This window comes from Bison bison, unplaced genomic scaffold, assembly GCF_000754665.1.
Source record: "Bison bison bison isolate TAMUID 2011002044 unplaced genomic scaffold, Bison_UMD1.0 scf7180017864037, whole genome shotgun sequence".
Taxonomy (NCBI): domain Eukaryota; kingdom Metazoa; phylum Chordata; class Mammalia; order Artiodactyla; family Bovidae; genus Bison; species Bison bison.
Genome location: NW_011494609.1, coordinates 12,522,334 through 12,535,249, shown reverse-complemented (window position 1 = coordinate 12,535,249; position 12,916 = coordinate 12,522,334). Strand labels below are relative to the sequence as shown.

Genomic DNA, 12,916 nt, shown 5'->3' with positions numbered 1-12,916 from the left:
GTGAGTCAGTTCTTCACATCAGGTGGCCAAAGGATTGGAGTTTCAGCTTCAGCATCAGTCCTTCCAATGAATATTCAAGATTGATTTCCTTTAGGATTGACTGGTTGGATCTCCTTGCAGCCCAAGGGACTCTCAAGAGTCTTCTCCCAACACCACAGTTCAAAAGCATCAATTCTTCAGCGCTCAGCTTTCTTTACGGTCCAATTTTCACATCCATTCATGACCACTGGAAAAACCATAGCCTTCATTAGACGGATCTTTGTTGGCTAAGTAATGTCTCTGCTTTTTAATATGCTATCTAGGTTGGTCATAGCTTTTCTTCCAAGGAGCAAGCATCTTTTAATTTCATGGCTGTAGTCACCATCTGCAGTGATTTTGGAGCCCCAAAAAATAAAGTCTGTCACTGTTTCCACTGTTTCCCCATCTATTTGCCATGAAGTGATGGGACCAGACGCCATGATCTTAGTTTTCTGAATGTTGAGTTTTAAAGCCAACTTTTTCACTCTCCTCTTTGAATGCATGGCATGGCGCGAATAAACTAAAACCATTTTAAAGGGGTGAATTTTATGACATGGGAATTATGTCTCAGTTAAAGAAGGAAAAAGTCCCATTGGTCTGCTTCCCCACAGGATCTAATCTTGCTTGTAACAATTCCACATACATAACTTCTGAGGTCCCTGCAAGGGACATGCCTGATTACAAGTCACCATGCTCAGGGAAGCCCAAGATTGGGCATTCACATCTGGTGTGTATAATTCATTTATCATTTCAGTCTACATGAGAGACATTCTTATCATGTTAAGTAGCACAACTGACTAGAGCTGAGCATAGGTCAGATTCCAAACAGGGATTTATTAAAACTTTACCCATACCAATAAAAAATAAGTGTGGCTGTTAGCATGACTGATGGTGTCCTGAATCCTTATAGCTCTTCCTGTTCTTCTGCTGACCCTTCCCAGGAGTGTACTTGAGGGCCATCAGTCACTCCTCTGTCATAAGGGCTCTATGGTTAATAGAGACTTTTTAATAATCATTAGGACCCTGTGGCCTCTATGCTCTGCTAGTCACAAACAATGGAAATCTTTTCTGAAGCAGTCTGACTATGTCCACGAGACCAGTTACCCATTCACGAATTTTGACTTAGGAATGTATACCCTGTTTCCAAGCACCCACCCCCAGGTTAACTATAAATTGTCCCAATGGCCCCTGCAAATGCTTCTGATCGATTGTTGTCCACCAGATCCTGATCCCACCCTGAGTGAGTTACCTGATAATAAACCAATCCATTGATTATATGGAGCCACATGCCTCATTTTTCAGTCTCAAGATGCCTTCTCATTCCCTCTATCCTCCAACAGCAACATTCTAAAGGATGTGTTGCTGAAATTACATTTCTACTCACAACATAAATGGTGCAATGTTGGAGGCCTTTTTTTTTTTTTTTTAATCTATGGCTTTATTGAGAAGTAACTGATGTACAATGAAATGTCTGTTTTAAGTGTGCATACTCTGATGAGTTTCAATGTACATTTACATCTGTGAATCCATCCTACAGTTAAGCTAATGAGTGCATCCATCAGCCCTAAATATTTCCTTTGCCGCTTTGCCCTTCATCCTTCCCTGCGTGTGTCCACATAGCAAAGTGCACAGATAATTTATACCTTGATGAGTTCTGACCAGCTTGACAGTTGCACATAAGGAGAACCCGGGTAAAGACTCATTATCAGCACCCCTGCTTGCCCCGTGTGGCTGCAGTCACTCTCTCCCTCACCTCTTGTGATCATTGTCTTCATCTCTAACAACACTGAATAGTTACTTTTTACACTTTATAAATCATCTGTCTTATTCAACATGATGTTCATGAGATTAATGAGATTCATTCATATCACTGTGTGTAGTTGCAGATCATTCATTTCTCATTGCTGTGTATTTTTACATTGAGGGAATATGCCACAATTGATTTTTCCAGCTGTTTTTTTTTTTAAAATAGCTGATGGGCATTTGGGCAGTTTGCAGTTTAGGCTGTTAGGAATAGTGCTATGAACATCTGAGTGTACAGCATTTAGTAAACATATGGTCACATTTCAACAGAACGTGACAGTTGCACGTTGTCATATGTCCCAGCTACTCCATTCCTGGTTATACGTCAACTAGGAGAGTAGTAGCTGGGACATAAGACACACATACATTCTTCCTAGGAGACTGCCGAGTGCTCTTGTACAGTGGTTTCACCAGTAAATATTCCCACAGCAGTTTATGGGCATTCCTCTGACTACACCGTTACCCTTACTTGGTGTCTTCTATCCTTTTAAAACATTTTAGCTATTATGGTTGCCATCATTTTAGCCAATTTGATGGGTCTTAATTTGCATTTCTCTGACGACTTTATTTGAACACCTTTTCATGTGTTCATTGGCCGTGTGCATATTCTGTTAAGCTTCTATTCAGTCTTTTCCCTTATTCCTGTTTTTTGGTTTATTCCTATATACAGGTCCTTTATCAAATAACATGCATTGTGGGGAGTATGCTGTGGATTGTCTTTTCACTCAAGTATGTTTTCATGAACAGAAGTTCTTAATACACTCTAAAATTTCATTATTTATGCCTATCACTTTTGTAACCTGCTTATTGCCTGCTCCAAAGTCATGAAAAAAATTTTTGCCTTTCACATTTAGATCTGAAATCTATCTGGAACTGATATTTGTGTGTGTGTATGGTATGACACAGGGGTTGGGACACTTTTCCTGCCTGAAAATCAAGTTGAGATAATGAGTACAGTGTGATAATACTCCTGGCTCAGTGGAGGTGACAAGTATGTACCTGTATTCAAAGTGAGGTGAGATCTTAGTTGTATCTGCAGATGTCATTTGGGTTTCCATTGGCACAGTCAATTCTGTATTCTAATTCATGCTGTTAGCTCTGATTAGCCCACGGTAATTCTAAAGGGTATCGGTGCAGATGTGATTCCAGAGATGTGAAGTTCACATATGGAAACTTTGTGATAGTATGTGTTTATTTCGTTTGCTTAACATGATGTGGCAATAGTACTTCACCTGGGATTTACCTGGTGGCCCAGTGGTAGGCAATCCGCCTTGCAGTGCAAGGGATGCAGGTTTGATCTATGGTCTGGGAAGATTCCACATGCTGCAGTTAAGCCTGCATGCCACAGCTGAGACTCGATGCAGCCAAATAAATATTTTTTTTTTAGTTTAAAAAATAATAATACTTCATCTGCTCTGTGCCAGCTCTTGTAATAGAAACTTTATAATCTCTTATTTAGTTCCCACAGTAACCACATAGGATAGAGTTTCCATTTTCACTGTGTTACTTGCGGTGGACAGAGCACCATTCAAGTGAACCCTCAAGAGGCTATCCGTAAGGAGAGATGGAAGGGGTCGTTCTTGGAGAGTAAGGCAGTGTGCCAAGACCAGCCTCTCTCCTCTGCCTCTGTGGCAGCTTCTTCTGCAGATTTGTCAAAGTGGGATGAACCCTCACTAGATTTAAGGGCTGTGAGCAGAGCAGTTCCCCTTTGGGAAGGGAACATGGATGAGTGAGTCTTACGAAACATCTTGTGTAACTCATACTAGTGTCCATTATACAGATGATCAGACCTGACTGTAGAAAAGCTCAGAAACTTGCTCACGGCTGCAGAGTCAGTGAAGGGAGAACCTGTCTGAAGTCAAAGGCCAGACTCTGCTTGGTTTATAAAAGTTGTAACTTGGCTAGAGAATTCAATAATTTAAGCATTATGTCAGAAAAGAATTCATGTGTTTTCTTAGCTTTGCTTGGTATGTCCTTTTATCAGCTTAGGAGATTATGAGGAATATATTTAAATTTAAGTAATTAATGCTACTTCCCAAAGGGGTGGGTGACTGCTGTAAACCACTTTGTGTATTTCTAATTTTAAAAAGTTCATCAGAGTATCTAGTTATTAAAACCAGTACCTATAAATCATTGTATTAAAAGCTGTCATACATTGACAGTGAAACTGTGTTGTCAATTACAATGTGTTTTACTTCAAGGTCACAGCTCCATTTTCAGCTGTTGCGAGGCGTTACATGCCGAGAAATGTGCCAGGCAGTCTCATCTTTCCAGAAAATTAAGAAGGAAGTCTTTTCTGGCTTTGTGCAGACACCACAAATACAAACTATTATTTTTCCTCTCAGAGTTTGATGGTGAAGTCACCCTGAGGTGCTCTTCTAATAGACCTAATTTCCTTTTCTGTGAACCTCTGTGACCTGTCCCTTATGTTCCTTAAATCTTAAGAAAACTATTCTTCAATTAAAAAAGAATAAAAATCGAAAAGAAAGAAGAAAAGATATTCATTAAGTTAAAATTATTTCAACCAGAGTCTGAAGCTCTCATAGCTTATTACTTTCTTCATGTGAAACCTGGAGTAAAAGTTGGTGTGGTGAGTTACTAGCACGATGCAGGCAGTCCGTAAATATTCCTGTTCCCCTGGAATATACCCACCACTAGAAGTGGCCATCCTGGGGCAATTCTCTTGTGAAAGAAAACAGTAAGACATACATTTGAGTCAGGACCCAGACAAACAGAGGCTGTGTGGGATGCTGCAGAGGGTGCATGTCGTCCCAGTCTGCCTTCTGGAGGTGGTCAGTGATGCCCTCATGGAGGCCGGGGCCGGCACAGTCACTGGCAGGAAGGGTAGGGTTGAATGTAGATCTTTGTTTCTTAAAGCAGAAGTGTTAAAATGCAGATTTCTGGGCTCCCCTCAGATTTACTGAATCAGTTTTAAGGGATGGGGCCTGAGGATTGTTTTCACTAGCTTCCCGGGTGAGAGGCACACTGAAGATAACCAGCAGCCCACACCGGTTGTGGACCGGGGCACGGACTGATGCAAAAAAGGACCACAGCACGTCCAGCCGGTCACCAAACTTATGCCAGCCCTCACGAAGGTTCTAAATGCTCTAAGTGGGGCTCATTTTTTTCCACAGAAAGATAAAAAACTGACCTGGTTTCATTTGCATGAAAGTGTCTTCATACTAGAAAAAAAAAAAGACATTCCCCAAAGTAACTTGCAGAATGTCTGGTGTGTATTTCCAGCTCTCCTTGGCTAGCCGGCAGATGCTTCTGTTAGAAACGCTGAAGGTGAAACAGAGCCTCCTGGACCCAGTCCCTGCCGCGCTGAAGTTGCCTGTCGCTGTCAGCTGCTACTGGGTACAGCACGCAGAGGCCACGCTGAAGCTGCATCACCTCCAGGCCCTGCTGCTGGGGATGCTGCTGGGGCCCTTGCGTGCCATGGCCAGCAGCCCTGGTAGGTGCCTGCATGTTCCAGGAGTATGTCTTCATGAGCTACGTGCATGTAATCAACAGTTGAAACAAACAAAAGTTCCCAGATTATTTACTTCCATCAGTTGTATCAGAACTTAGAAGTGGGGCACCCAGACAGCTCTGATTCCTTGATCAATGTTTCTGAGCACCACGTGTGCCCTGACCCCAAGGGCACAGCGGTGAAGATGTGCTGATGCTGTCTCACGCACCTGCCCCACGGCACCTGAGGCTGAGTCTTGAAAGCACGATTTTCATGTGCATTTTTTTCTCTGTGTTCCCTGTCCCTCTCTTCAGTGCAGCAGCAGCATCTGCCCTGGAGACTTACGTCCAATTGCCCATTAGTGGAACTTCTGAACACCTACAATAACAGTAAATGTGAATGCTTGTGCTGCTGTTTTTTGTTTTCTCCACTGCAAGTTTCTGTTAGTATGTAAGTTAATGATGGTAGAAATAGTGATTTCTCTTTCTATTAGAGAAATACACTTTGAGGTACTCTCATCTTCATTTCGGAGAAGGCAATGGCACCCCACTCCAGTACTCTTGCCTGGAAAATCCCATGGATGGAGGAGCCTGGAAGGCTGCAGTCCATGGGGACGCTAAGAGTCTGACACAACTGAGCGACTTCACTTTCACTTTTCACGTTCATGCATTGGAGAAGGAAATGGCAACCCACTCCAGTGTTCTTGCCTGGAGAATCCCAGGGACGGGAAGCCTGGTGGGCTGCCGTCTATGGGGTCGCACAGAGTCGGACACGACTGAAGCGACGCAGCAGCATCTTCATTTAAACACCAGGTGAAATAAAATATTGAAGCATTGGAGCCTGTCAGTCCTCTAATGAAATTACCCTTTGTACAGGATTATGAGCTTTATCCAACATGTATAACAGTTGTCACACTCTAGAACAGCACTATCTAACATGATAGCTGTGAGCCACATGTGGCTGTTTAAAGTTGAACATTCAGCTTCTCAATGAACTCACATTTCAAATGCCCCGGAGCCACAAATGGCTAGAGGCTGCTGTACTGGACAACATTCCCATCATTGCAGGAAGTTCTGGACAGCGCTACTCTGACATTTGCTGCTTAAACTAAGTTCATGAAACAATGAGCCAACAGAGACTCCAGGACACCCCAGAGTGTGAGAGCCTCTGTCAGAAGAGACTATTGTAAGCAAGTAAGTTCCAGCCTGCTACCAATTAGGACAGAAATTAGGGTGTTTCCCCTCACTGAATATAAACATAGTTTAAGAAGATTGTCAGAGCACCAGCCTATTAGGTTTTTACCTGAGTCCAAAAGAAGGGGCATGTCAAGGGTCTGTTTGTTTTCTTTTAGGAATGTGGACCCCCACCCCCACCCAGGCAGTCTCAGTGCCTTGGTGCTCGCTCATTGGTAAAAGGTGGGCCTCCTTTTCCTTCCTTCCAAGTTGGTCTGGAAGGCAGGCTGCATGTGGACCTGGGTACAGGCAGGTCTCCTGGGGTGGTTGCTGCTTTTCCTTCAACACTGAGCAGGTGGATGACTTGCCAGATTTTCTGAGAGTCTTGCTTTTGTTTTTTCCCCATAAAACAGAAGTTAAAGCGTGTTTTGAACACACGACTGTTCTTTGAGGAAATTTAGCAAAAGAGAATAGTAAAGAGAATGGAATTTTTCATAGTAATTGGTATTTTTCAGAGACAGATTTAGGGTTTGGAGAGTTCAAATGCAGATGTAATTAAGGTCAGGTAGTAGATCAGAGGAAGAGATATTATTCTAAGGAAAAGTAAAGAATTTGGGGTTGAATAAACTTAGGTTGTCACTAAAAAGGCATCTCAGTATAAATATTTCAGTTTATATGTCGAAAGGCTTTTACACTGACATGAAAATAGCTAAGAGCCAGAAAAGAAAAGCATTTTGGTTATTTAAACTAGTTTTTTTCTTTATGGAATCTGAAGTTTTATATATGGAAAAATACTACAAGATGATACAGTGTTTTTGGAAATACTGCCCTTTGGCTGTGTCTCTTATCTAGAGGAGAAAGCTGTGCGGGGCAGTGGAGCTGAGACGCTGTATGCAGAGCTGCAGAGAGTGAAGGCACCTCCAGGCACACGGCTGGACCTGGACACCGCTCACGTCTTCTGTCAGTGGCAGTGTTGCCTGCAGATGGGGCTGTATCTCAACCAACTGCTGTCCACACCTCTTCCGGAGCCAGACCTAACTCGGTAAGTAACTACCAGGAAGCCGGTTCAGGTGGCCGCAAGTCAAAGTTCTATTTACATTTAAAGCAAAGAAGGTTTTTTAACGAAACCAAATTTAGTATAATTGGTCTTGGATCACTGTTATACCTGAAGAACTATAATGCTAAGTTTAAAAAATATTAAATTATTTCCATATTTCCGAAGAAAGTTTCCATGATTTTTTTTTAAAGCTTTCCAAATTACAAAAAAAAAAATCAATTCCTTAAAGGTAAGAGGCAGTTGTTGATAGAGTATAACTCTTCCCCTCATTTCTTTCAGATATCACAGTATGAAGGCTTTTTCTATGATCTTACTGAAATATTCTCTACTTCTAGCCTCTGTAGTCCTGCTGCTCTTCTGTGTCTTTGTACTTGCATTTCTTACCACTTGGCATATTATTATTCATTCATTCATTCAGATGGTAAATATTTACTCTGTGCTAGGGTGTAGTGAGCAAAACATCTAAAAAGTCTGTTGTCACAGAGTTTTTAGTGATGTGACTATTAGATGCTTATGTTGATTTTTTTTTTGTCTGGGGCTTTTGTTTTGCCAGACAAATATGAAGGGAAAGACAGCCTGCATGCTAGGACGTGAGTTAATGTTTGGCTGTGGAGTGTAAAATGTGTAAGGAAAGGCTAGCAGTAGGGTGTGGGCCAGTGAAAAGGGTGGTAGGATCAACAGAGTGGCCATCTGAGTGATTTGTATATTTGAGGGAGTGAGTGAGAAAGATAAAAGGGAGATGGTTAGAAAATAGACTTGCAGTTACATATATCTCTGCACTTGATTATAAGCCCTGGGAGGGCTAAGGACTTGTTTGCTGTAGCCCCAGAGCCTCGCATTCAGTAAAGTACTCACATATTTATTGAATAAATTAGTTTTATATGGAGGCATTTCATGTGTACTGGTATGACTTGAAATGTTTCAAGTTCAAAGCTTCCTAGCAGTAAATACTGTTGTTAATGTTACTGAAGGTAAGTCTGTGTGCCGGACACTCAGTGAGGCCAAACACCACCAGAATATTGCAGTTTGGAGCAGAGAGGGGTTTATTGCAGGGCCATGCAAGGAGATGGGTGGCTTGTGCCTTAAAAACCGAAAATTACCCCAAAAGCTTTCAGCAAAGCCCTTTTATAGGAAAAGTAAGGGAGGGCATGGTTAGTTGTTGCAAACTTCTTGATGTCAGATCCTTTGTTCTTGGTCAGGTCCTGATATTCCTGTACACTTGTAACAAAACAGTTGTTATTCTCTGTTTTGAGAAAGGGAAGGAGAGGCATTAAATTCTGTTTCCTTGCTTCCTTGCGGCTTTTAACACCTAATTCCTTAAGCAAAGCGATGTTACCCCTCATTTTACTTGTTCAAAGTCCCAAGGCTTGACTTTCATCCTCTGAGGTCCAGGCTCTGGCTAAGAGCAGAGGGTCCTCATGTGGGCCAGTCCCCTGCCCAGGAGCACTCGTCCAGCACCCAGTCGGTCCTCGCACCCAGGCCTGGCTCGAGGCAGATCTCAGCTGCCAGTGCACTCAGGACCAGGTCCCCAGACCCTGTCCAGCCAGTCCTTAGCCTGGGACTCGGAGAACACCGCGATCAGCCTGTCCCCACATTGTCCTGGCACCCCTGTGTGACCCTGACTGTTGACAGAGTAGGACCTCTAACCACCTGGCTACCTCTCCTGTGCTGAGGGCCAGGTGCCTGCCTCTCCCGTTTCATGAGTGCAGTGCCTGAAGCTCTTGCTGCCAGCATGTCAGCCCATCAGGCCTGCCAGCTTGACAGCACCTGGGCCTCAGCTGCCCCCACAGACCCCCAGCAATCGCAGGTGGCCACACAAACCTGCTAACCCAGCCAGGCCCCTATTACATTAATACACCCTGGAACTTTCTACCAAATAAGATTAATTGCCCTTTGACCTATGGATTCTTTATTCCTTTCCTTTAATAATTTTGGCCATCCTTGACTGGATCCTCTCTAGTGACCACAGATCTATTTAAAACAAAACAGCAGAAACAGTTCCCTTAATAGTGATTTCAGCAGGAGAGTTGTTCCTGCATCTCAGCATCAAAGGCTCTTTAAGTCATGATGTATACTAAATAAATGGTGGTTCTCCATCAGTTGCTAAGGTACCAATCAACCTTGGCAGTAAGTTATATATTAATATTAAATCTGTGGCTTCCAGTTCATCTCAGCTTGTATTTGTGGAGTTTTTAATCCAAGTGAACCAATGACCTCACAAATGATGAAATTAAATTTTCTTGTATTCAACAGCCTACCTGTGTGTTTAGTCAGAGGCATTTTAACTCCTTTTCTTTGAAGTGTTAAGAGGCCTGCTCAAATTGGGGCCAGTTGCAGAACCAGCAAGCACCCATCATTTACTTTGTAGATAAAAAGTTCTAAGTATTACCAGCCAAGAAGTAATCTTTGTAACAATTCAGTTCCTTCTTTCAAGAAACAGATTATCCTTGAGTAAGTAATAATGATTTTATAGAAGCAGTGTTCTCAGTATTTGATGCATCTGTTGAAGCCACGTTAGTGACAGCTGTCCCAGCGCAGGAGCCTCGACTGTAATGATACCCTCTCCTTTTCCCTGAGCAGACTGTACAGTGGCAGCCTGGTGCATGGTCTGTGCCGACAACTACTGACATCGGCCTCGGTGGAGAGCCTCCTGCGCTTGTGTCCTGAGGCCCAGCAACTCTACGAACATCTGTTCAGTGCCACAAGATCCTGTGCCCCTGCTGAACTATTCCTACCAAAGGGTAAATTAAATTCAAAAAGAAGAAAGCAGAAGAAATCAGGTATCAGCTGGTCAGAGAACAGAGTGGGTACCACCCTGAACGCCAGGAGTTGGCATGAAGGAAGCAATCCGTTTGAGCTGTTGATGGTGGAGACCTTGGAGAACGAGGAGGCCCCAGAGCTCAAATAAACTCAGTTTATAATTCTTATCAAGAATTTGTGTTACCTCCCTTGAAATGATAGTTTTTTCTTTAGAATTAATCTGTGAGAGGATAAACACTGCACTACTTTGAATTGCAAAGTATTTTGTATTCTGCTTTTGATAGTGATTTAAGTAAACTTCTTGTATTTCTTAAACATATGTGAAAACATGTTTGTACTTGCCACATTCCACTTCAGTAAGTTAATAATAGTCTAGTCTTCAAATTGCAGCAACTCAGTCTAAGCTATGTTTTTTCAAAAAGAACAGAAGTCCTATGTCAGTTACTTCCTATAAGCTGAAGCTGACTTATCATCATTTAAAACAACTTTTTTACATCTGTATCTTCTTCCTCCTTCATTAGGAAAGGTCTAGGCCCTGGAAGATAGAAGCAGCCAGACAGAAAATGAGACTCTTAAGTACTTTGACAAGAGCCCATGGCAGGGCTGATGTGCACTTTTAGAACAGAAATTGAAACTGTTAATTGTCCCAACAATAGAAGAAACAGCATCCTGGTGGTGAGATGTGCAAGTAATTTGATGTCATAGCCAGCATTTTTAAATGGAATTATCAGATACACATATCATGGATTGTGCAGCTTCTTACTGTGGACTGCAGTCAAGACTTTGAAAGGCACTGCTCTGGAACACACTAGAGGCTACCAACATTAGAAACACCTACAGAACGGTGAAGACATGGCCAGTTCTAAATAAAGAACTGAAAATAGAAAAGCAAGTGGAACGAATATATTTGGGCAAGATCTGAGAGTATACGCCAACCTTCATTTTTTATGTATTCATGCAAATGGCGTTCTGCTGTCTTTACTGTCTCATTGCTATATTCCATCAGCAGCTAAATGTGGTTTCAGCTGTTTTTTGAGCAGGCCTATCTTAAGTTACTTTTGTACTGTTCATGGGGTTCTCATGGCAAGAATACTGGAGTGGGTTGCCATTCCCTCCTCCAGTGGACCACGTTTTGTCAGAACTCTCCACTATGACCTATCCGTCTTGGGTGGCCCTACACAGTATGGCTCATAGTTTCATTGAGTTATGCAAGCATATAAGATCTTTGTCATATCAAAATTCTCTTCCTTGATTCTTGGAGCTGGGGGCCAGTGGAGAAATTATATTAGTAGCAGTGTCCTATTTCCTGGCTTATCATCAACACTGCTTTTTAAAAAAAATGTTTAATTAGAGGATAATTGCTTTACAGTATTGTGCTGCTTTTTAAAACACCAACCTTGCATGAAAAACCATTCTTTCCCAGTTCTGCTTTGGCAAGTGTACTGATTTGACAGGCACCAAACTGAAGAGTGTAAGGCTACATAATTTAATTGTGTAGGGCTACAATTCAAAATTGAACTGTATCATTTACCTTTTTCTTGCATTAACAGGAATTTTTCAATCGAAGGAGCCTTCCTTCTTTCAGCAGACGTAAGAAAACAGGTTCCTTTCTTTCACTGTTGGAATTAGGGCCATTCACTTGAAACTATCTAGCCTTGCAGTAAAGTTAAAATCTAATAATGTCCATTAACTCTTACTGTGAGAATTCAGGAAAGTTACCTACTCTGGTATGTATCTTCTCCTGTGTTCATTAAGCAAGAGGTCACAAGTGCTCCACAATACATCCGAGGGGGTTTACCAAAGAAATATGACATAGTACCTGACCCCCAAAGTCATACTTGTGTAAGCTGCAAGGGGAGGTGAGACAGTGAAATAATGAGAACATTTTATGATGCAGTTCATCAGATGCAAAATGGCAAAGTACAGACTGAAGGCTACAATCAGGAGAGATAGGCCATGAAGACAAGGAGGCGAAACCTGAGGATTCTCAGACGTGGCTTTTGAGCTTGGCTGAGAGAGAGAGATGTGATTCGGAGGAAGTACAGGTGGGGATGGGAGCATATGTAGAACGTCACATACTCCACTTGGAAAACCTGTTTCCTATGTTTTTTAATCAAGTCTTTAGACCTTGCTCTTTCTGATTCAGTTCTAGATACTGAAATTTCACTTGAGTCTTTGGGGATGTTAAGTCTTCAATTAGCAATTTAAGTAATAAAAAGGAACTTTGGACAGCTAAGATCAATAAATTTTAGGAATAAAGCTGGAGAGAGAAAAACACTATAATGTGATGTTGTTCTCTGTTTAGCTGTGATTAAACTTTTATTTTTACAAGTCCTTTTTGAGATACCTGGACATGGGAAGTTGAATATGTATATCCTTTAAATATAAATTTAAAGGCCTTTTTTTTTTTTTGTCTTCACACTAATTTATTCTTTTTTTTTTTTTTTTTTTTATTTTTAAACTTTACTATTGTATTAGTTTTGCCAAACATCAAAATGAATCCGCCACAGGTATACCCATGCTCCCCATCCTGAACCCTCCTCCCTCCCCATACCCTCCCTCTGGGTTGTCCCAGTGCACCAGCCCCAAGCATCCAGTATCGTGCATCGAACCTGGACTGGCGACTCGTTTCATACCTGATATTATACATGTTTC

At 42.0% G+C, this 12,916-nt stretch overlaps 1 protein-coding gene across 3 annotated transcripts in view; it reads left to right on the top strand.

Annotated features, from left to right (window-relative positions):
- ASTE1 (asteroid homolog 1 (Drosophila)) overlaps positions 1-12,666 on the top strand; it is a 17,409-nt gene extending 4,743 nt beyond the window's left edge. For 2 of the 3 annotated variants that reach the window (XM_010834968.1, XM_010834967.1), the window contains exons 4-6: positions 5,065-5,275; positions 7,297-7,486; positions 10,082-12,666. In XM_010834968.1, the coding sequence (XP_010833270.1) occupies positions 5,065-5,275; positions 7,297-7,486; positions 10,082-10,409 (729 nt within the window). In that variant the 3' untranslated portion in view covers positions 10,410-12,666. The remainder of the gene's footprint in view (positions 1-5,064; positions 5,276-7,296; positions 7,487-10,081) is intronic. The other variant, XM_010834969.1, reaches the window with a different exon arrangement.
- Positions 12,667-12,916: the final 250 nt, after the last annotated feature.